The 22,603-nt window shown below is 39.5% G+C and overlaps 1 protein-coding gene, 1 long non-coding RNA gene and 1 gene segment (V, D, J or C); all 3 read right to left on the minus strand.

Moving 5' to 3' along the window:
- Positions 1–606: 606 nt before the first annotated feature.
- On the minus strand, positions 607–7,517 carry LOC118116658 (immunoglobulin lambda-1 light chain). Its single transcript, XM_047341690.1, has 7 exons — positions 7,475–7,517; positions 7,044–7,372; positions 2,335–2,401; positions 1,388–1,729; positions 1,281–1,301; positions 1,047–1,153; positions 607–941 (listed from the first exon to the last, which is right to left on the minus strand). The coding sequence occupies exons 1-7, from the start codon at positions 7,515–7,517 to the stop codon at positions 915–917; spliced, it is 936 nt and encodes a 311-aa protein (XP_047197646.1). The 3' UTR covers positions 607–914.
- Positions 7,518–10,972: 3,455 nt separating this feature from the next.
- Positions 10,973–11,708, minus strand: LOC124852584. The segment is given in 2 exon segments: positions 10,973–11,334; positions 11,546–11,708. Coding segments are annotated over 2 exon segments (381 nt in total).
- A 4,241-nt stretch (positions 11,709–15,949) lies between these two features.
- On the minus strand, positions 15,950–17,486 carry LOC118115945. 2 transcript variants are annotated; one of them, XR_007032991.1, is made up of 4 exons: positions 17,413–17,486; positions 17,092–17,329; positions 16,899–16,981; positions 15,950–16,687 (listed from the first exon to the last, which is right to left on the minus strand). It is a non-coding gene; the product is annotated as an uncharacterized LOC118115945 (long non-coding RNA). The 2 variants fall into 2 exon arrangements; XR_004697614.2 differs by having other exon boundaries at positions 16,672–16,981.
- Positions 17,487–22,603: the final 5,117 nt, after the last annotated feature.

Raw genomic sequence — 22,603 nt, forward strand, 5'->3', positions numbered from 1 at the left:
AAAGTCCAAAAATGTGATATGACGAACATAAACCCTTAAGGTCAAATGATTTAACAACAGATAATAACAGCTTAGTCTTTATTCCTCCTGCAGCAGCTGCAGCTTTGGTTCTGACCCGACACTTTGCTGCTTGTCTTCCAAACTATTTCCCTGTTTCATACTCGACCTAAAGCCTCAACACCCCAAAGTAAATCTTAAAAAAAATGACCGTCGAGTCACTTCTCAGTTTGCTCATTGGAAAAACTTGATGTACCAGCTTGTGACGTTTTCCTGAGCTGAGATGTTTCAACGTGTGAAGGTGAGAAAACGGGTGATTCTCAGAAAACAGGCTGGTTTGTGAGCTGCTAAAAATACCTCAGAGAATCAGTTGAGTGTGGAAACAACAAGGGGGGGGACATCCTAACTGCATATCAGCAACAGTTGTGACGGATGCTGTCATTTATCGAATAATCTCTTATTAATTAACAGTGTATGAACGGTGCCTGATATGAAGATGAGTCCAGGTTTGATTTCTGTTTTAGACGCCGAGTGGAAACAGGAACGACAAATTACAAAACACATCAAGTTGCATGGAACAAAGTTTAAAAGAAAAATGAATCAACAAAGTTTTCAAGATACCTTGAATTGCTTTTATTGAGAGGAAAATGAATCACACAAGCATCGCAACACAAACAAACTAATGCGAATTATAAAGCAGCGAAAACAAGTCTGGTGCAGATTATTCTGTTTTCAGTCCAGTTATAGATTTAACATCTTTAACAAGAATAAGCAGATTTATCGACTAAGTGCAGAATTTTAACAGTTTATATTTATATACGAGTACAAATGCACTGCGACTCACAGCTTTATAGAATTATTGTGTTCTCAGTTTTATTTACATAAAGCAACCGTTCATTTTCCTTCACGCTCAGGTCTCACTTCCTGTGCTTCTCAGTTGAACTCTGCAACGGACACAAAGGAGGAATCAAAACCACATAAATATATACGAAACACGTTTTTTACGAACTTTAAGAACAGTTGATCATTGAGCTTGTGTTTTAACGAACCTGGAGTCTCCAAACCAAAAAGGTCACGAAGGCTCCGTAGACGCAGCTCTTGATGATGAACACACCGTAGGAGAGCTTGGCTTTCGTTGTGATCCTCAGATATTCTTCTGCAGAAAGGTTCAAACATTTAGATGAGGGACATGATTCAAAGAGGAAACATCCAGTGCTCTTTGTGGAGACGGTTGATGTGAGCAGCAGTGAGGTGAACAATGAATAACTGAATAATGTATTTACCTCTGGTCAGGATGTCTGGAGCTGGTAGAAAAATAAGAAACGCATTAGATTAGAACAGAAGATTATTTAACGTGTTTGTCCAGATCAGGTTTAGGACATGAACGAACCTGGTTCACCATAGATTACAGGTGATGAATGATTGGTATATTCCTTCCCATTGAAGAAACTGACGATGCACTCAAATCTACGCTGTTTGTACCAGTCTTCGGCAGCGACCCTCAGCCGGCTGGTGATTTTGTAGGATTTGCCATCCTGCACGGCAGCTTCATCTGTTGCTACACCACTGGTGACGGTTTGTTCGTCAACCTGCCAGAATACACTGACATGGTCCGGGTAGAAATCACTGGCCACACAAACTAAGGTCTTCTGTCTTTCATTGTCCAGAGGGTTTCGACACTCTTTTGCTGATGGTCTGAGAACCGTCACATTTGGTGCCTTGACTTCATGCTCTGGTGGAGACAAAGACATAAAACGATTCAATTAAAAATCAAACGTAGATCTACAACAAACCAAAGTGCAGCAGCAAACTCTAAATGACATGTGACGTCTTGATACAAGAATTTAGATCATGAACATTGAGGTTAAACAGAACACTGAGCATTAGCATCAAATACAGTAATCACAGGTCAGATAGCTCACACTGAGAGTAATGACGATTTAACTCCTTCAGAGACGTGTTTGTTCGTTTTTTAAATAATCTTACCGAGAACTGTGAGTTTGGTTCCCTCTCCAAACTCAGCAGGATAACCTCCAGAGCACACTGCTGACTCGCATGTGAAAAACTGACAAGTTCCTACAGTACAATACGAGTTTTGTGCCAAACTTATGCAATTTGTCCCTTTTACATGCAAAGAAAGGCATCTTCTGAATATTTTACAGCTTTAATATAATAAAACAGTGAGTTTAGTGGCTGAACTTAAAAAAAAAACATATGTTAATTTCCGTTTTTAGTTAAGAAATGTTTATTTGCACTTTTGAATGTAATCCTGAGCAAAACAAATAATAGCACAGTTAAATTACACTTTTATAAATGAATTTTGAATTTTGTTCTTACCTAACACTGTCAGTTTAGTGCCGCTGCCAAAGTAAGCTGGGTAGTTGTTGTTCACACTGATACAAGGCTACAGAAAAAACTGCTCAACCACTCTGCACTGAAAGCTGCAGACTTTTATCAGATAAACTTAAAAACTGTTCTGCAGACAAACATGTAGAAATAACACATTTTCACACTCAATAAGATTGGATGCTAACAATTTTTTACATTTTTGACTCGAGTCACATTTAAACCTGGTATAAATCAGTATTGGCAGATAAATGCTCCAGATGATTTTCTAGGTATTAATTACTATTGTATGAAATAATTTTAATTGTCTTACCTAAAACAGTGAGTTTAGTTCCAGCTCCAAAGTACGCCTCAGACTGGGAACTCACAGTAATTCACAGGGCTGATAAGAACTCGCTGTGACAGTAATATTCTGGGCAAAGAGCCAAATGTTTTACTCCTGTACTACTTGTACTTGTACAAAACTTCATCCATAACTTTAACAAAAAAAAAAAGAGAGGACTATTTTTTTTTTAATTACATTAAATAAAAGATCTTTAAGTACATTTTTTTTTTTTATCTCAAGCCATTTATTTATTTCTCACTTACAGTAAAAAAAAAAAAAAGCTGTCAATGGTTTAACTTTTGCAGGTTTTCTTACCTAGAACAGTGAGTTTAGTTCCAGATCCAAAGTAAGCCTCGGAGTACGAGCACGGAGACATTCAACTGCACAAAAACTCTTCCTCTCGTCTCTGTACCACTGACACTTTGAAACTTTTTTTTCACTTTGACATGTAAAAACTCTGATAGTTTAAGAGAAGATGTATTTTTACCATTCAAACGTTGATTTTGTGGTTATATTATGATTGTCTCTTCAGAGTATCTAAACAAAACTATACTTCAGCAGCGTGAAGAGGACGTTGAAAAGGTTTTCTTACCTAAAACAGTCAACTTTGTGCCTCCGCCAAAATAAGCCTCTGCAGCACCAGAGTCACAGTGAACGTGATCAGTGCTGGAAACAAGCTTTACTTTGTACTTTTGAAATAAAACCCGACAGTTGCATCCTGTTTAGTTTCACGCTGTTTGCAACACAAACCTCTCAGCTCCAGTCGGATTTTTTAACTCACCTAGAACAGTCAGTTTGGTTCCATGTCCGAAATAAGCTTCGTACTGACACAGTGTTTAACCTCAAGAACCAAAAGCTCTGAGCCAAACTCTGAAGAACTCGACTGAGATGTGTATGTTTGTGAAAGAACAACTTAACCTTGAATTTAATTTATCTTTCCTTTTGCTTATTCTGATGTCATAGACTGTACAATATATAGTTTCTTACCTAGAACAGTTAACTTTGTTCCTCCTCCAAAGTGAGCTTCATACCCAGAGTCACAGTGAACTCCATCAGTGCTCGAACCAGCACAAACATGCAGCTTTTACTTTGTTAAGCCCGAAACTACACTTGTCGCACCACAGTTTGGTTTTTACAAGTTTTATGCGGCAGAAAAGAAAATGGCTCCAATCAATGGATCTGCTTCATTTGGCTTTAGTTTTTAAGAGCTGAATTCATGAGCATAAAGTTTTACTCACCAAGAACTGTCAGCTTCGTTCCCTGGCCGAAATAAGCTTCGGTGTTGACACAGCACTAAAGCTCGTCATCAAAAACCACTGAAGTGAACTCAAACTGTCCAGACCTGAGTACGTTAGGTTTCTTAATGCAGCATTTATTAAGTTATTGCATTTGTTCCATTTTAATAAACCTGACTCACCCAGAACAGTCAGTTTTGTCCCTTTTCCAAAGTACGCTTCGTTGGCATTGTCACAGTGTAAAAATACTGAGCATGAAACTCTTTCTCTATTAGAGTCTTTTGAAGGTTTTTACTAATGCTTCTATTTATACTTGGATTCCAAAGCAATGTGACATTTATGAATATACAGTAATAAATGGAAATATTTACCTAAAACCGTCAGTTTGGTTCCTTGGCCAAAGTAAGCAGGCTCAGAGTAGGTCACAGTGTTTCTCTGTTCACTTTTTACTTTACTTCCACACCAGCTTCTTTTGTTTTTAGGATTGTTTTAGTGAAGTGATGTTGTGAAAGCTTAGACTTACCTAAAACAGTGAGTTTGGTTCCTTTTCCAAAGTAAGCTTCGTTGTAGTTGTCACAGTGTAAAAATACTGAGCATGAAACTCTTTCTCTATTAGAGTCTTTGGAAGGTTTTTACTAATACCTCTGTTTATACTTGGATTCCAAAGCAATGTGACATTTATGAATATACAGTAATAAATGGAAATATTTACCTAAAACCGTCAGTTTGGTTCCTTGGCCAAAGTAAGCAGGATCAGTTTGGTCACAGTGTTCTCTGTTCAGCTCAATATTTCAGATTTCATGACAACACTTTCTCCTTCACTTCCACACCAGCTTTTCTGTTTTTAGGTTTGTTTTAGTGACGTGATGTTGTGAAAGCTTAGACTTACCTAAAACAGTGAGTTTTGTCCCTTTTCCAAAGTACGCTTCGTTTAAGTTGTCACAGTGTAAAAATACTGAGCATGAAACAGTTGAGTCTTTCTCTCTATCAGAGTCTTTGGAAGGTTTTTACTAATACTTCTGTTTATACTTGGATTCCAAAGCAATGTGACATTTATGATTATACAGTAATAAATGGAAATATTTACCTAAAACCGTCAGTTTGGTTCCTTGGCCAAAGTAAGCAGGATCATTGTAGGTCACAGTGTTTCTCTGTTCACTTTTTACTTTACTTCCACACCAGCTTCTTTTGTTTTTAGGATTGTTTTAGTGAATTGATGTTGTGAAAGCTTAGACTTACCTAAAACCGTCAGTTTGGTTCCTTGGCCAAAGTAAGCAGGGTATGTGTTGGTCACAGTGTTTTTCTGTTCAGCTCAATATTTCAGATTTCATGACAACACTTTCTCCTTCACTTCCACACCAGCTTCTTTTGTTTTTAGGTTTGTTTTAGTGAAGTGATGTTGTGAAAGCTTAGACTTACCCAAAACAGTGAGTTTTGTTCCTTTTCCAAAGTACGCTTCCCTTCCAGTGTCACACTGACTGTCTCCTTCACCAAAAAGTCACAAAACATCCCATAAACATAAAGTTAGGACACAGCCTAATAATCCAGAGGATGAAAAAGGTTAAATCCTGCAGGATGAGCTTCATAAGTTCCAAATCTTCTTTGTTTTGTATAACCAAAGTCATACAATCATCCATTTGAATTAAATATATAAAAATGTAAGACTATGTTTCAGCCAAATTCTTCATTTTGATCATCTTTCCAGTGCCAGTGTGACCTGACATCAGACACACCTTCAGAGTGTTGATGTTTTCTGCTCGATCAAGAGCCCCAGGTTCCAAACAGCCGTCTATACAATGGGTGTCAATGGGAGGAGGTTTTTGTACAGCGGCTCTATGGGAATGTATCACCGTGGCCCCCTGTCCCCACTGTGATAAAACACTACACAAAAACCTGATGTCGTTTTTCTTCACTGTTTCCCTCCCCCACCCAGCGTCTCCATATCTCAGCCTCCATCTCCCTGTGAGAGCTGCGTCTATTTCTGTGTCTGCTAAGAAAAGACGTGATTACGGAGGGAAGGAAAAGAAACAGTGGTTTTTTTATTTTGGGGTCTTTTGTAGCTGCTTAGAGGAAGTGACATCACACATGGTCAGCCCCCTGAATCCACCCTTTTATCTAAGGACAAAAGAGACTCACATGTACTGAGTAGTTTGCATAAAACTAAAGGAATTACTACAAATAAATTCAGTGTGCACCAACTGTCTAAATTAAATATGTTATGGCATCATAGGAGTTATAGAAAAGTGATTTTATAAAAGTGTCAATTTGTGCGGATCCACCTAAAAATTCAATGTTTTGTGGAAATCCGTTTCATAATTAAAGTGTAAACCTCCTGACAAACAAACAAATGGAAATTGGTGAAAACACAACTACCTTTCAGAGGATGAATACACAGTAGAGTTGATGTCCTTTTTCAAAATTCACTTTATTTCCATTCCAGTCTCATATTAAAATATATTCACTGCTTTTTATGAAATCAGTTTTTGGACAAGCTTTGAAAATAGGTGATGTTTCCTTTTGTTTAATACTTTTAATCAAATACAACTGTGAAGCATTACAAGCAGGAGTGAGTTATGTGACTTATTCTTCAGTTACACTTTATTCCAACTACCTCTTTACTATTTTTTTAATCATTTTAATGCCTCTCATGTATCCTGACTTTAAATCAGCAAATAGATGTTTTTTGAATGTCAAGTCCCGCGTGAAGCCTGTAGAGGTCAGTGTGTGATAACAACTGCCTCCTTGGGATTGGGACGACTGAGGGCCTAGTTCATGTTAAAAGTTTCCCCCTTTTTCAGAGCTGCAGTATGTTATGGGTGTGATGTCCGATGTGCAGAATGAAGCATAAAGGAGGTCGGGCCTTTGAAGAAGTTGCCCCTAAACTGTGGGACAGTCTGACTCTCCACACCAGGACTTCACCAAGTCCAGACTCTTTTAAAATTGCATGAAAACCCATCTTTACTTTGGCTTTTAAAATAGGAAGAGTCTTTTATTTTATTTAAATGTGTTTATTCAATGTCTTATTGTTGTCTTGGCTGTTTCTCTATTTCAGCTGTACAGCAACGTATGTTATTTTCAAACGTGCTTCACAAAAAACGAACTTGACTGCACCCTTCTGGCAACAAACCGTGAACACCCACTTCAGCATAGCATTTGTGACATCTGTCTGGTCTTTGTGCATCACTGTGACTGGCAACACAGTAGTAGGTGCTGCTGTCGTTGAGAAACACTTCATCGATTTGAAGAGAGAAGCGGTTATTGTCTTGATCCATAGACGACTGAAAGTGCCCCACAGAGAAATCGAACTCTGACAGGAGGAACTCCATAGGAGCTGCGTAGTGCTTTTGTCGATACCAGTACATGAAGATGATTTGCAGGCTGAACCCTGGACCCAGGCTGCACTCCAGTATCACTGTGACTCCTGGTCCAGACACTTGATCTCCAGACTGCAGAACTGTAATAGTGAGACCTGTGACACATGACGTTAATATAGAAAACCGTCAATTCACTCATACAAGTACATCTGGTGGGAATTTGATCCTTAAAGTGCTTCTTAACTAGTAAAACCCACCTGAGTTTAAAAGAAGTGACAGATAAAGGACTGTGATGAGCATGTTCGCGATCATCTGGCTTCCAGCTGAATGATGCAGTCACACATCAGCTGCACCAAGCAAATAGAAAACACCAAGTCACATGATCACATGGTTGGAGGAGTAATGCTGTCACTCACTGATCATCAAATTACAGCTTAAAATATATGAGGCTCAGAATCACTTTGGAGATTTCAAATCAAATGCTCAAAAGATAAGATAAGATAAGATAAGATACGATAAGATACGATAAGATAAGATAATACTGTTTACATCAAGCATTCATTGGTCATTCATTTCATTTCTGTCATGGCTAAAGGCATCTGAAGCAGCTTTTATACCATCAAAAGACACCAATACTCCATAATGAAAGTATTTATACGTCAATGATGAGAATGTCATGTGTGTATTTTAGGTGGAGTGACACTGGGTTCAAGGAAAGCGAAATAAAAAGACTTTAATTAAATATTTATTTAGAAATTTACAAAAATAAATAGACCGTCAAGAGTGATTGAATTCTTTTATTCAATAATGTTGTACATTGGGCTACATGAATCAGTTGAATGCTTCATGTGGACTTAACAAACAGCATTTTTCTTCTTTTTAGAAGACGTTTTATTATCAGCAAATCAAATTTTGATATTATTAGTTATCAGTTCTCATTATGTAATTTTTGTTAACCTGTTTTCATCCGTGTGTATGTGTGTGTTATGATACTGTACGGACTAAAAAGTCAGAGAATGGTATCATATAGTGGACCAAGCTTCAATTTAATAAAAATCCTAATGTTATTCATTTAACTCTTGATGCTTTCATGGCTTAATATCATGTCCAAGTAAAAAAGATGAAGTAACACTGCCTCTGTTGTTTTATTGGTTTTAGTTCATGAGTTTAGAATATATTCATTTATCCTCACAGAATATGAGTAATATTTAACAGTAACAGCTTTTATTTATTTTACCTCCTTCAAAATCTTTTATTCTACTCATTTATTTACTTTGTGTTTTCTAATCTTTTTACAGCACATTGAATCTAACTGTGTTTTCAATCCACTTTATAAATAATAATTTTCCCACCAATAATTAAATAAACCTTATGATTATTTGTTATTTGTACAGTATAGAAAATATATGTTATTCTTCACTTTATTCTCCAGTCTGATCCACTACCTCAGTGTCAGCGCTGATTGGATGAGAGCTTCCTGACCGTTGGGCCTCGGTGCAACACGATTGGTCAATGCCTGATTGGAAGCCAACGTCCCGCCCACTTGACTCGCCGTTCCTCCAACGGCTGCCGCTCGCGCTAACCTGCTAGCAGAAGACTAGCTAAAGATAAAGAGGCTATAAACGGTGAGAATAACAGAAAGTTAACTTAACAGTTTAAAAGTGAAGTTATTATAAGACTCCAGGACGGATGTGAGGAGGAATTACGATGATTTCATCGAGCTGACAGCGGTTGAGGAGGCGGTGGCTCATCACCTGTGATGCTAACTTCAAACATGAAGCGGACATTTTGTTTCTGGAACCATCCGCTGCTCCTCTGGACTTTAGTGGGTAAGCTAAGATTAGCCTCTCTGCTAACGGTCCCCCATTAATAATAATAATATATAATAATAAACTTTATTTATACAGCACCTTTCATACTTAAAATGCAACTCAGTTCTTTACAATAAAGTAAAAGACCTAAAATAAGATGGATCAGTAAGAACAGGCACTAAAACAAAGAGTTAGGATAAAAGCATAAAACTAGCAAAAGATATAAAAAGTCAATGGTGTTTAAAATATGGATAAATTAATTAATAGTAGAAACCATAGAAATCTATCTCGAGTTGTTTTTATTGTCCCAACAACAGAAAGCTGCTTCCCCTAACCTTTTATAGTTCATGGTCACTAATGGTCTCTTCAGTCTGACTCTGGTGCTGCTCCGGATTCATTCAGACAGAATTACAGCTTCATTTTAGCAAGACAAGTATTTTCTGCTTGTGCCTCACATTAGATCGACCTATCAGCTGTCATCGTATGATATAAATGATCCTGATGATGTCATGGAGCATGAAAAAGTTTTGGGGTATATTTACAGTCCATGCATCACCCCTCCAACGCATCATTTGTAAAGTTTGTGATGAGTTTAAGTGACACTCTGAGTTGGTAATGAGTTGTCAGAACAGTAGTTTAACTCTTTTGAGCCAACAATTCCACCAGCCTACCTCATAGCATCTGCACCCTGCCAACAGGAACAGGGCTTTTAGTGATGGAGTGACATTAAACCACATCACTGTGTACTGGCAGCGCAGAAATAAACAGCAGTGTGTGACAGGTTTGCCCTGTTAATAACTAGCTCTCCTGTTGTGGTGCTTTCTCTGCTCAGCTTGAATTGGTCTTTGAACTGAGTCTCATAGCTTTGGGGGCTGTTTGCATATCCGGACCCAATGAGGGTCAAAGACAGACGGTCCTGTCTCTGCTGATACCAGAGCATATATGGAAGGTTATTATCATTGTGACTGCAGTCGATCTGGACCACAGTGTTCTCCTTCACTATCTGGGGAGGAGACTGTTGAAAAGTAACAGCGCTCACCTGACCTGTGGGGAAAAAAACAGATTTATAAAATATTATTGATTCTGACAAACAAAACAAATATAACAGTTTCATAGACGAAAAAGAAAAATAGAAAATGAGTATTGATGAAATTAAAGACAAAATTCTACATCTTACAATAAAAACCGATGAAGAGCAAACCAAATGTTTGCACAGGTGAAGGCATCGTGAAGAACTGATGTGAGGAAAGCGCTGCTCTGAGAAGAATAAGGCTGTGTGTGTCTGTTTGTGTGTGTGTGTGTGTGTGTGTGTGTGTGTGTGTGTGTGTGTGTGTGTGTGTGTGTGTGTGTGTGTGTGTGTGTGTGTGTGTCATCACCACATCCTCACGACAGCAGCTGTAATTCATGTGCTGTGCCTCCATCTGTTGGTTGACTCTCTTCCTCATTCACCTGCCACACTCAGACGCGTACAGCCAGGATCTTGGTCTCAGTGACCAGAACCATCCGGATTCCTGATCCGACTCCATCGATTAGAAACTAAATTAACGTGATTGTCAGTTTGTGTGTGAAGAAAAGTGATGAAGTGATCCCATGATATAAAACTGTAACTGTCCAAAAAGTGGAAGAAATACTGTAATATTAACTTTAGGTCACAGCGCCCACCCCTACCCCCTGTCACTGCAACAGGTCACTTGACTCAAAATATAAAGAGGAATAAAAGTATTGTATTAGACATTGGTTTGCTAAAACTTTAGGGATATTTTGGGGCATTTATATTTTACTGTTTAATTATAAACTTTATTAGAAAACAAATACAAGCAAATATAAAGAACATGTATTCACAAAACAACTTAATTGTTTCTTGTGTGTTTTCTGGAGTCTGATCCGCTGTGTTTCTCTCAGCTCTGAAGCTGTGTCGTGGTTTTTCGTGCTGTTATCTGTTGCATCGTTTATGGAGGTTTTTGAACGACGGCTCTCTCAGTCTTTATTACTGTGTATTGTTGCTGCTCCAAAATATTCTCCACTGTCCTCAGGGTGCTTCAGGTTCTTGATTTGAAGAAAAGCTGTTTTCTCTCCATTTCCACTCACATTGAAGCGGCTCGGAATATTTGGCTCAATATTGGGTGAATCATAAGAAACATAGCCGATCAGCTTCAGGGAACTGTCTCCTGCTGAGCGCTGGTACCAGAGAATCGTGTCATAGTTCGGGATTTGATGTGTTAATCTCATGTTGACTTCACCATTTGGTTTCATCAACAGGTCGGCTGGAGTCTGAAACACTGTTTTTTCTTTACTGAGGTAAACACCTGTAAAGAGAGAATTCAGGCTCTAACTTCTTGTTACTAGTGGTTAAAAACATTTAGTGCACTTGGAATAAATTCCAGGGAAAGCAACAGTAAGAAATATGCAATCAATGAAAGTGAACATAAATATTACATCTCAGTTCCTCACTACTGGGACCTATGAAGATTCATTTAGAAATGAAAGTGTAAAAGTGGCTTAATGAAGGAATGATACCCTTAATCCAGAACACAGTGATGATGGATGTGATGAGACGAGGTGGCGTCATGTTGAATATGAAGAACCAGCTCCAGTCTCTGCTGTGTTTTGTGGATCAGAGGGAGGGACAGGAAGTGATGTGGAGAAATCAGAATGACACAGAGGTAACTTTCTTTCATTGAGGAAATACAGCACAACTTAACACTGTTACCTCCACAAAAGAGGTTATGTTTTCACTGCTGTCAGCTGGTTGGTTGGTTTGGCAGCAAAATTAAAAGTTCTTCATTGCTTTCTTTAATATTGTGAGATGGGTCATATTTTGAGAGATGACACTGCAACATTAGGTTGTTTAGAGATTATAAATGTACGTTTGAATACATTTTGGATTAATTCCTCCCTCGTTCCATTCAAGTAGGAATGTTTTCCTCCATGCTGTTATTTGCAGAGACGAGGTAATGATGTAAAACTCCCATGACAGACACGTTGACTGCAGGTGGCTGCTGAAGGTGTTTTTTCAAACCACAGTTGATAAAGAACAGCGTTTAGTTTTTGTGTTGTTCAAAGCAGATCTACCTCAGTGTGCATATCGAGCTGCACAGTAGTACACGGCACTGTGCTCAGACTCTATCAGGTCAACTATAAATAGAGAACCATTCTTTGCTTTGATTCCACTTAAATCTCCGGTGATATTGAAATGCTCTTTGTATAATTCTTCGCAGATTATTTGGCTGTAGTCCACATGTCCGATGAGTTTTGAGCCTGGTCTGTGGGTGACTGCTGGTACCACAGCATCACTCTGTAGTCGGTCTGTCCGTGGCTACAGGCCAGCTGCACAGCGTCACCAGCCTTTCTGATGAGAGCGGAGGGAGACTGGTGGACCTGAACCCCCAGAGAAATACCTGCTGTAAGCACAGAGGGACAGATCGACTGAAGAGGTGAAGGTGCATACAGTTAAAAGTCACTTCACAGTGTAGCAGCTGTTACCTGTGAGGAAAGAGCAAAAGAGAAATCTAATCATCATGATGAGATCTGAGTTTCTCTAAAGTCATGAATGAAAAGTGAAGGTAGAAGTGAGTCTGGTTTAAAGAGGAAGTGAACGTAACATAGACAAGAGGAGTGGCTCCATGTGGTTCATTTATATACAGTCTGCCATTCACCTGATTCCTCTGAAGATGTGTTGCTCTTAATTTATTTCATCACATTAGAAATTGCACTTGTCTGGTTTGAGTATAATACACAAAAAACTACAAAAAAAATAGATAAACTGTTGCATTAAATAATGATAATATATAATTGTGTCAAACAAAAATCAAACCACAAAAGCAGGTGTCTGGCAGCAGTGTATTCAGCGTCTCATTCAAAAGCATCCATGATAAAAGGTGCAGGGTTTTTGTTCAGTAGCGAGGGGATTTTTTTCAGTGTGCTTCTCTTGCTGCACAGTAGTAAACTGCACTGTGCTCTTTTCTGACTGCTTTGATTAGGAGAAAGCCATTCTTTGCTGTATCCCCTCTCAAATCTCCAGTGATTTCAAACTCCTTATCATAAGGTGCTTCCATTGTTGCATCTTGGTAATTCAAATATCCGATGAGTTTCATAGCTGTGTCTCCTGGTGAGCGCTGGTACCAGAGCATCACCCTGTAGTCAGTTCTATCATGGCTGCAGGAAATCTGCACGTTGTCACCAGGGTTTGTGACGAGGTCAGAGGGAGACTGACGGACGTCAAGACCCAGACAAACACCTAGAAACAGAGAGAAGAAATAATCAGTGCTGACACTTTAAATGAAGTGGTATTCCTGAAGGGTTCAAGTGATTACCAATGAGCCAAGAAAGCAGGAATACTGTTGTCATGTTGACTCTGTCTGAATGAGTACCGACTGACTCTGTGTGTCAGAGTCCTCCGAATCAAATCATCATTTACATCTCATTCTATCGCTCTGTTTGTTAACCTGAAGTGTTTTTCTTTTTAGCACCAGTGCCACCTAGAGGAGGATGTAAAAGTCAGAACTTTGTAGTTGGTGGTGCTGTTAACCTGAATTCTGTTATGTTGACAGATATTCCTTTTATTTTTGTCCACCACATTCAAATCCATCTCCTCTCATATATCCATGTTATCTCCTCTTCGTAGCAACGTTAAGTGTTCAACCTCATCTGACCTCATTCGTGGGGACTTCGATTATATTCGAACAATTTAATTATAAACTTTATTGTAAAACAAATACAAGCAAATATAAAGAACATTTATTCACAAAACAACTTAATTGTTTCTTGTGTGTTTTCTGGAGTCTGATCCGCTGTGTTTCTCTCAGCTCTGAAGCTGTGTCGTGGTTTTTTCGTGCTGTTATCTGCTGCATCGTTTATGGAGGTTTTTGAATGACGGCTCTCTCCATCTTTATTACTGTGTATTGTTGCTGCTCCAAAATATTCTCCGCTGTCCTCAGGGTGCTTCAGGTTCTTGATTTGAAGAAAAGCTGTTTTCTCTCCATTTCCACTCACATTGAAGCGGCTCGAAAAATTTGGCTCAATATTGCGTGTTTCATAATAAACATAGCCGATCAGCTTCAGGGAACTGTCTCCTGCTGAGCGCTGGTACCAGAGAATCGTGTCATAGCTCGGGATTTGATGTGTTAAGCTCAGGTTGACTTCACCATTTGGTTTCATCAACAGGTCGGCTGGAGTCTGAAACACTGGTTTTTCATTACTGAGGTAAACACCTGTAAAGAGAGAATTCAGGCTCTAACTTCTTGTTACTAGTAGTTAAAAACATTTAGTGCACTTGGAATCAATTCCAGGGAAAGCAGCAGTAAGGAATAAGTAATCAATGAAAGTGAACATAAATATTACATCTCAGTTCCTCACTACTGGGACCTATGAAGATTCATTTAGAAATGAAAGTGTAAAAGTGGCTTAATGAAGGAATGATACCCTTAATCCAGAACACAGTGATGATGGATGTGATGAGACGAGGTGGCGTCATGTTGAATATGAAGAACCAGCTCCAGTCTCTGCTGTGTTTTGTGGATCAGAGGGAGGGACAGGAAGTGATGTGGAGAAATCAGAATGACACAGAGGTAACTTTCTTTCATTGAGGAAATACAGCACAACTTAACACTGTTACCTCCACAAAAGAGGTTATGTTTTCACTGCTGTCAGCTGGTTGGTTGGTTTGGCAGCAAAATTAAGTAAAGCCACATATCCGATGAGTTTTAGAGCCTGGTCTGTGGGTGACTGCTGGTACCACAGCATCCCTGTGTAGTCGGTCTGTCCGTGGGTACAGACGAGCTGCACAGCGTCACCAGCCTTTCTGATGAGAGCGGAGGGAGACTGGTGGACCTGAACCCCCAGAGAAATACCTGCTGTAAGCACAGAGGGACAGATCGACTGAAGAGGTGAAGGTACATACAGTTAAAAAGTCACTTCACAGTGTAGCAGCTGTTACCTGTGAGGAAAGAGCAAAAGAGAAATCTCATCATCATGATGAGATCTGAGTTTCTCTAAAGTCATGAATGAAAAGTGGAGGTAGAAGTGAGTCTGGTTTAAAGAGGAAGTGAACGTAACATAGACAAGAGGAGTGTCTCCGTGTGGTTCATTTATATACAGTCTGCCATTCACCTGATTCCTCTGAAGATGTGTTGCTCTTAATTTATTTCATCACATTAGAAATTGCACTTGTCTGGTTTGAGTATAATCCACAAAAAACTACAAAAAAAATAGATAAACTGTTGCATTAAATAATGATAATATATAATTGTGTCAAACAAAAATCAAACCACAAAAGCAGGTGTCTGGCAGCAGTGTATTCAGCGTCTCATTCAAAAGCATCCATGATAAAAGGTGCAGGGTTTTTGTTCAGTAGCGAGGGGATTTCTTTCAGTGTGCTTCTCTTGCTGCACAGTAGTAAACTGCACTGTGCTCTTTTCTGACTGCTTTGATTAGGAGAAAGCCATTCTTTGCTGTATCCCCTCTCAAATCTCCAGTGATTTCAAACTCCTTATCATAAGGTGCTTCCATTGTTGCATCTTGGTAATACAAATATCCGATGAGTGTCATAGCTGTGTCTCCTGGTGAGCGCTGGTACCAGAGCATCTGCCAGTAGTTAGTTCTATCATGGCTGCAGGAAATCTGCACGTTGTCACCAGGGTTTGTGACGAGGTCAGAGGGAGACTGACGGACGTCAAGACCCAGACAAACACCTAGAAACAGAGAGAAGAAATAATCAGTGCTGACACTTTAAATGAAGTGGTATTCCTGAAGGGTTAAAGTGATTACCAATGAGCCAAGAAAGCAGGAATACTGTTGTCATGTTGACTCTGTCTGAATGAGCACCGACTGACTCTGTGTCAGAGTCCTCCGAATCAAAACATCATTTACATCTCATTCTATCGCTCTGTGTGTTAACCTGGAGTGTTTTTCTTTTGAGCACCAGTGCCACCTAGAGGAGGATGTAAAAGTCAGAACTTTGTAGTTGGTGGTGCTGTTAACCTGAATTCTGTTATGTTGACAGATATTCCTTTTATTTTTGTCCACCACATTCAAATCCATCTCCTCTCATATATCCATGTTATCTCCTCTTTGGAGCAACGTTAAGTGTTCAACCTCGTCTGACCTCATTCGTGGGGACTTCGATTATATTCGAATGATATAATTATAAACTTTATTAGAAAACAAATACAAGCAAATATAAAGAACATGTATTAACAAAACAACTTAATTGTTTCTTGTGTGTTTTCTGGAGTCTGATCCGCTGTGTTTCTCTCAGCTTTGAAGCTGTGTCGTGGTTTTTCGTGCTGTTATCTGCTGCATCATTTATGGAGGTTTTTGAACGACGGCTCTCTCCATCTTTATTACTGTGTATTGTTGCTGCTCCAAAATATTCTCCGCTGTCCTCAGGGTGCTTCAGGTTCTTGATTTGAAGAAAAGCTGTTTTCTTTCCATTTCCACTCACATTGAAGCGGCTCGTAAAATTTGGCTCAATACTGGGTGATTCAAAATTAACATAGCCAATCAGCTTCAGGGAACTGTCTCCTGCTGAGCGCTGGTACCAGAGAATCGTGTTATAGTTCGGGATTTGATGTGTTAATCTCATGTTGACTTCACCATTTGGTTTCATCAACAGGTCGACTGGAGTCTGAAACACTGGTTTTTCATTACTGAGGTAAACACCTGTAAAGAGAGAATTCAGGCTCTAACTTCTTGTTACTAGTGGTTAAAAACATTTAGTGCACTTGGAATAAATTCCAGGTTAAGCAGCAGTAAGAAATATGCAATCAATGAAAGTGAACATAAATATTACATCTCAGTTCCTCACTACTGGGACCTATGAAGATTCATTTAGAAAGGAAACTGTAAAAGTGGCTTAATGAAGGAATGATACCCTTAATCCAGAACACAGTGATGATGGATGTGATGAGACGAGGTGGCGTCATGTTGAATATGAAGAACCAGCTCCAGTCTCTGCTGTGTTTTGTGGATCAGAGGGAGGGACAGGAAGTGATGTGGAGAAATCAGAATGACACAGAGGTAACTTTCTTTCATTGAGGAAATACAGCACAACTTAACATTGTTACCTCCACAAAAGAGGTTATGTTTTCACTGCTGTCAGCTGGTTGGTTGGTTTGGCAGCAAAATTAAGTAAAGCCACATATCCGATGAGTTTTAGAGCCTGGTCTGTGGGTGACTGCTGGTACCACAGCATCCCTGTGTAGTCGGTCTGTCCGTGGGTACAGACGAGCTGCACAGCGTCACCAGCCTTTCTGATGAGAGCGGAGGGAGACTGGTGGACCTGAAGTCCCAGAGAAATACCTGCTGTAAGCACAGAGGGACAGATCGACTGAAGAGGTGAAGGTGCATACAGTTAAAAAATCACTTCACAGTGTAGCAGCTGTTACCTGTGAGGAAAGAGCAAAAGAGAAATCTAATCATCATGATGAGATCTGAGTTTCTCTAAAGTCATGAATGAAAAGTGGAGGTAGAAGTGAGTCTGGTTTAAAGAGGAAGTGAACGTAACATAGACAAGAGGAGTGGCTCCGTGTGGTTCATTTATATACAGTCTGCCATTCACCTGATTCCCCTGAAGATGTGTTGCTTTTAATATATTGCATCACATTAGAAATTGCACTTGTCTGGTTTGAGTATAATACACAAAAAACTACAAAAAAAATAGACAAACTGTTGCATTAACTAATGATAATATATAATTGTGTGAAACAAAAATCAAACCACTAAAGCAGGTGTCTGGCAGCAGTGTATTCAGCGTCTCATTCAAAAGCATCCATGATAAAAGGTGCAGGGTTTTTGTTCAGTAGCGAGGGGATTTTTTTCAGTGTGCTTCTCTTGCTGCACAGTAGTAAACTGCACTGTGCTCTTTTCTGACTGCTTTGATTAGGAGAAAGCCATTCTTTGCTGTATCCCCTCTCAAATCTCCAGTGATTTCAAACTCCTTATCATAAGGTGCTTCCATTGTTGCATCTTGGTAATTCAAATATCCGATGAGTTTCATAGCTGTGTCTCCTGGTGAGCGCTGGTACCAGAGCATCATTGTGTAGTCAGTTCTATCATGGCTGCAGGAAATCTGCACGTTGTCACCAGGGTTTGTGACGAGGTCAGAGGGAGACTGACGGACGTCAAGACCCAGACAAACACCTAGAAACAGAGAGAAGAAATAATCAGTGCTGACACTTTAAATGAAGTGGTATTCCTGAAGGGTTAAAGTGATTACCAATGAGCCAAGAAAGCAGGAATACTGTTGTCATGTTGACTGTCTGAATGAGCACCGACTGACTCTGTGTGTCAGAGTCCTCTGAATCAAATCATCATTTACATCTCATGCTATCGCTCTGTGTGTTAACCTGAAGTGTTTTTCTTTTGAGCACCAGTGCCACCTAGAGGAGGATGTAAAAGTCTGAACTTTGTAGTTGGTGGTGCTGTTAACCTGAATTCTGTTATGTTGACAGATATTCCTTTTATTTTTTTCCACCACATTCAAATCCATCTCCTCTTCGGAGCAACGTTAAGTGTTCAACCTCGTCTGACCTCATTCGTGGGGACTTCGATTATATTCAAACGATATAATTATAAACTTTATTGTAAAACAAATACAAGCAAATATAAAGAACATGTATTAACAAAACAACTTGTTTCTTTCTTGTGTGTTTTCTGGAGTCTGATCCGCTGTGTTTCTCTCAGCTTTGAAGCTGTGTCGTGGTTTTTCGTGCTGTTATCTGCTGCATCGTTTATGGAGGTTTTTGAACGACGGCTCTCTCCGTCTTTATTACTGTGTCTTGTTGCTGCTCCAAAATATTCTCCGCTGTCCTCAGGGTGCTTCAGGTTCTTGATTTGAAGAAAAGCTGTTTTCTCTCCATTTCCACTCACATTGAATTGGCTCGAAAAATTTGGCTCAATACTGGGTGTTTTATAATAAACATAGCCGATCAGCTTCAGGGAACTGTCTCCTGCTGAGCGCTGGTACCAGAGAATCATGTTATAGTTCGGGATTTGATGTGTTAATCTCAGGTTGACTTCACCATTTGGTTTCATCAACAGGTCGGCTGGAGTCTGAAACACTGGTTTTTCATTACTGAGGTAAACACCTGTAAAGAGAGAATTCAGGCTCTAACTTCTTGTTACTAGTGGTTAAAAACATTTAGTGCACTTGGAATAAATTCCAGGGAAAGCAACAGTAAGAAATATGCAATCAATGAAAGTGAACATAAATATTACATCTCAGTTCCTCACTACTTGGACCTATGAAGATTCATTTAGAAATGAAAGTGTAAAAGTGGCTTAATGAAGGAATGATACCCTTAATCCAGAACACAGTGATGATGGATGTGATGAGACGAGGTGGCGTCATGTTGAATATGAAGAACCAGCTCCAGTCTCTGCTGTGCTTTGTGGATCAGAGGGAGGGACAGGAAGTGATGTGGAGAAATCAGATTGACACAGAGGTAACTTTCTTTCATTGAGGAAATACAGCACAACTTAACACTGTTACCTCCACAAAAGAGGTTATGTTTTCACTCCTGTCAGCTGGTTGGTTGGTTTGGCAGCAAAATTAAGTAAAGTTCTTCATCGCTTTCTTTAATATTGTGAGATGGGTCATATTTTGAGAGATGACACTGCAACATTAGGTTGTTTAGAGATTATAAATGTTCGTTTGAATACATTTTGGATTAATTGCGCCCTCGTTCCATTTAAGTAGGAATGTTTTCCTCTATGCTGTTATTTGCAGAATCGAGGTAATGATGTAAAACTCCCATGACAGACACGTTGACTGCAGGTGGCTGCTGAAGGTGTTTTTTCAAACCACAGTTGATTAAAGAACAGCATTTAGTTTTTGTGTTGTTCAAGGCAGATCTACCTCAGTGTGCATATCGAGCTGCAGAGTCGTACACGGCACTGTGCTCAGACTCAATCAGGTCCACGATAAATAGAGAACCATTCTTTGCTTTGATTCCACTTAAATCTCCGGTGATATTGAAATGCTCTTTGTATAATTCTTCGTAGATTATTTGGCTGTAGTCCACATATCCGATGAGTTTTAGAGCCTGGTCTTGTAAGTGTCTGAATTGTAGCTGTTCAACTCTGCACGGATAAAATTTGTGTCTATTTTTTGAAAGTAAATAAACAGTTTAAGTTTAAGAGAGAGATGACTGATGAGCGTTCTCTGTGATGCCTTGTTTTCACTGCTGTCAGCTGGTTGGTTGGTTTGGCAGCAAAATTAAGTAAAGCCACATATCCGATGAGTTTTAGAGCCTGGTCTGTGGGTGACTGCTGGTACCACAGCATCCCTGTGTAGTCGGTCTGTCCGTGGGTACAGACGAGCTGCACAGCGTCACCAGCCTTTCTGATGAGAGCGGAGGGAGACTGGTGGACCTGAACCCCCAGAGAAATACCTGCTGTAAGCACAGAGGGACAGATCGACTGAAGAGGTGAAGGTACATACAGTTAAAAAGTCACTTCACAGTGAAGCAGCTGTTACCTGTGAGGAAAGAGCAAAAGAGAAATCTAATCATCATGATGAGATCTGAGTTTCTCTAAAGTCATGAATGAAAAGTGGAGGTAGAAGTGAGTCTGGTTTAAAGAGGAAGTGAACGTAACATAGACAAGAGGAGTGGCTCCGTGTGGTTCATTTATATACAGTCTGCCATTCACCTGATTCCCCTGAAGATGTGTTGCTCTTAATTTATTTCATCACATTAGAAATTGCACTTGTCTGGTTTGAGTATAATCCACAAAAAACTACAAAAAAAATAGATAAACTGTTGCATTAAATAATGATAATATATAATTGTGTCAAACAAAAATCAAACCACAAAAGCAGGAGTCTGGCAGCAGTGTATTCAGCGTCTCATTCAAAAGCATCCATGATAAAAGGTGCAGGGTTTTTATTCAGTAGCGAGGGGATTTCTTTCAGTGTGCTTCTCTTGCTGCACAGTAGTAAACTGCACTGTGCTCTTTTCTGACTGCTTTGATTAGGAAAAGCCATTCTTTGCTGTATCCCCTCTCAAATCTCCAGTGATTTCAAACTCCTTATCATAAGGTGCTTCCATTGTTGCATCTTGGAAATACAAATATCCGATGAGTGTCATAGCTGTGTCTCCTGGTGAGCGCTGGTACCAGAGCATCTGCCAGTAGTTAGTTCTATCATGGCTGCAGGAAATCTGCACGTTGTCACCAGGGTTTTTGACGAGGTCAGAGGGAGACTGACGGACGTCAAGACCCAGACAAACACCTAGAAACAGAGAGAAGAAATAATCAGTGCTGACACTTTAAATGAAGTGGTATTCCTGAAGGGTTCAAGTGATTACCAATGAGCCAAGAAAGCAGGAATACTGTTGTCATGTTGACTCTGTCTGAATGAGCACCGACTGACTATGTGTCAGAGTCCTCCGAATCAAATCATCATTTACATCTCATTCTATCGCTCTGTTTGTTAACCTGAAGTGTTTTTCTTTGAGCACCAGTGCCACCTAGAGGAGGATGTAAAGTCTGAACTTTGTAGTTGGTGGTGCTGTTAACCTGAATTCTGTTATGTTGACAGATATTCCTTTTATTTTTGTCCACCACATTCAAATCCATCTCCTCTCATATATCCATGTTATCTCCTCTTTGGAGCAACGTTAAGTGTTCAACCTCGTCTGACCTCATTCGTGGGGACTTGATTATATTCGAATGATATAATTATAAACTTTATTAGAAAACAAATACAAGCAAATATAAAGAACATGTATTAACAAAACAACTTAATTGTTTCTTGTGTGTTTTCTGGAGTCTGATCCGCTGTGTTTCTCTCAGCTTTGAAGCTGTGTCGTGGTTTTCGTGCTGTTATCTGCTGCATCATTTATGGAGGTTTTTGAACAACGGCTCTCTCCATCTTTATTACTGTGTATTGTTGCTGCTCCAAAATATTCTCCGCTGTCCTCAGGGTGCTTCAGGTTCTTGATTTGAAGAAAAGCTGTTTTCTTTCCATTTCCACTCACATTGAAGCGGCTCGTAAAATTTGGCTCAATACTGGGTGATTCAAAATTAACATAGCCAATCAGCTTCAGGGAACTGTCTCCTGCTGGGCGCTGGTACCAGAGAATCATGTTATAGTTCGGGATTTGATGTGTTAATCTCATGTTGACTTCACCATTTGGTTTCATCAACAGGTCGGCTGGAGTCTGAAACACTGGTTTTTCATTACTGAGGTAAACACCTGTAAAGAGAGAATTCAGGCTCTAACTTCTTGTTACTAGTGGTTAAAAACATTTAGTGCACTTGGAATAAATTCCAGGTTAAGCAGCAGTAAGAAATATGCAATCAATGAAAGTGAACATAAATATTACATCTCAGTTCCTCACTACTGGGACCTATGAAGATTCATTTAGAAAGGAAACTGTAAAAGTGGCTTAATGAAGGAATGATACCCTTAATCCAGAACACAGTGATGATGGATGTGATGAGACGAGGTGGCGTCATGTTGAATATGAAGAACCAGCTCCAGTCTCTGCTGTGTTTTGTGGATCAGAGGGAGGGACAGGAAGTGATGTGGAGAAATCAGAATGACACAGAGGTAACTTTCTTTCATTGAGGAAA

The sequence above is a fragment of the Hippoglossus stenolepis genome, chromosome 10, assembly GCF_022539355.2.
Source record: "Hippoglossus stenolepis isolate QCI-W04-F060 chromosome 10, HSTE1.2, whole genome shotgun sequence".
Taxonomy (NCBI): domain Eukaryota; kingdom Metazoa; phylum Chordata; class Actinopteri; order Pleuronectiformes; family Pleuronectidae; genus Hippoglossus; species Hippoglossus stenolepis.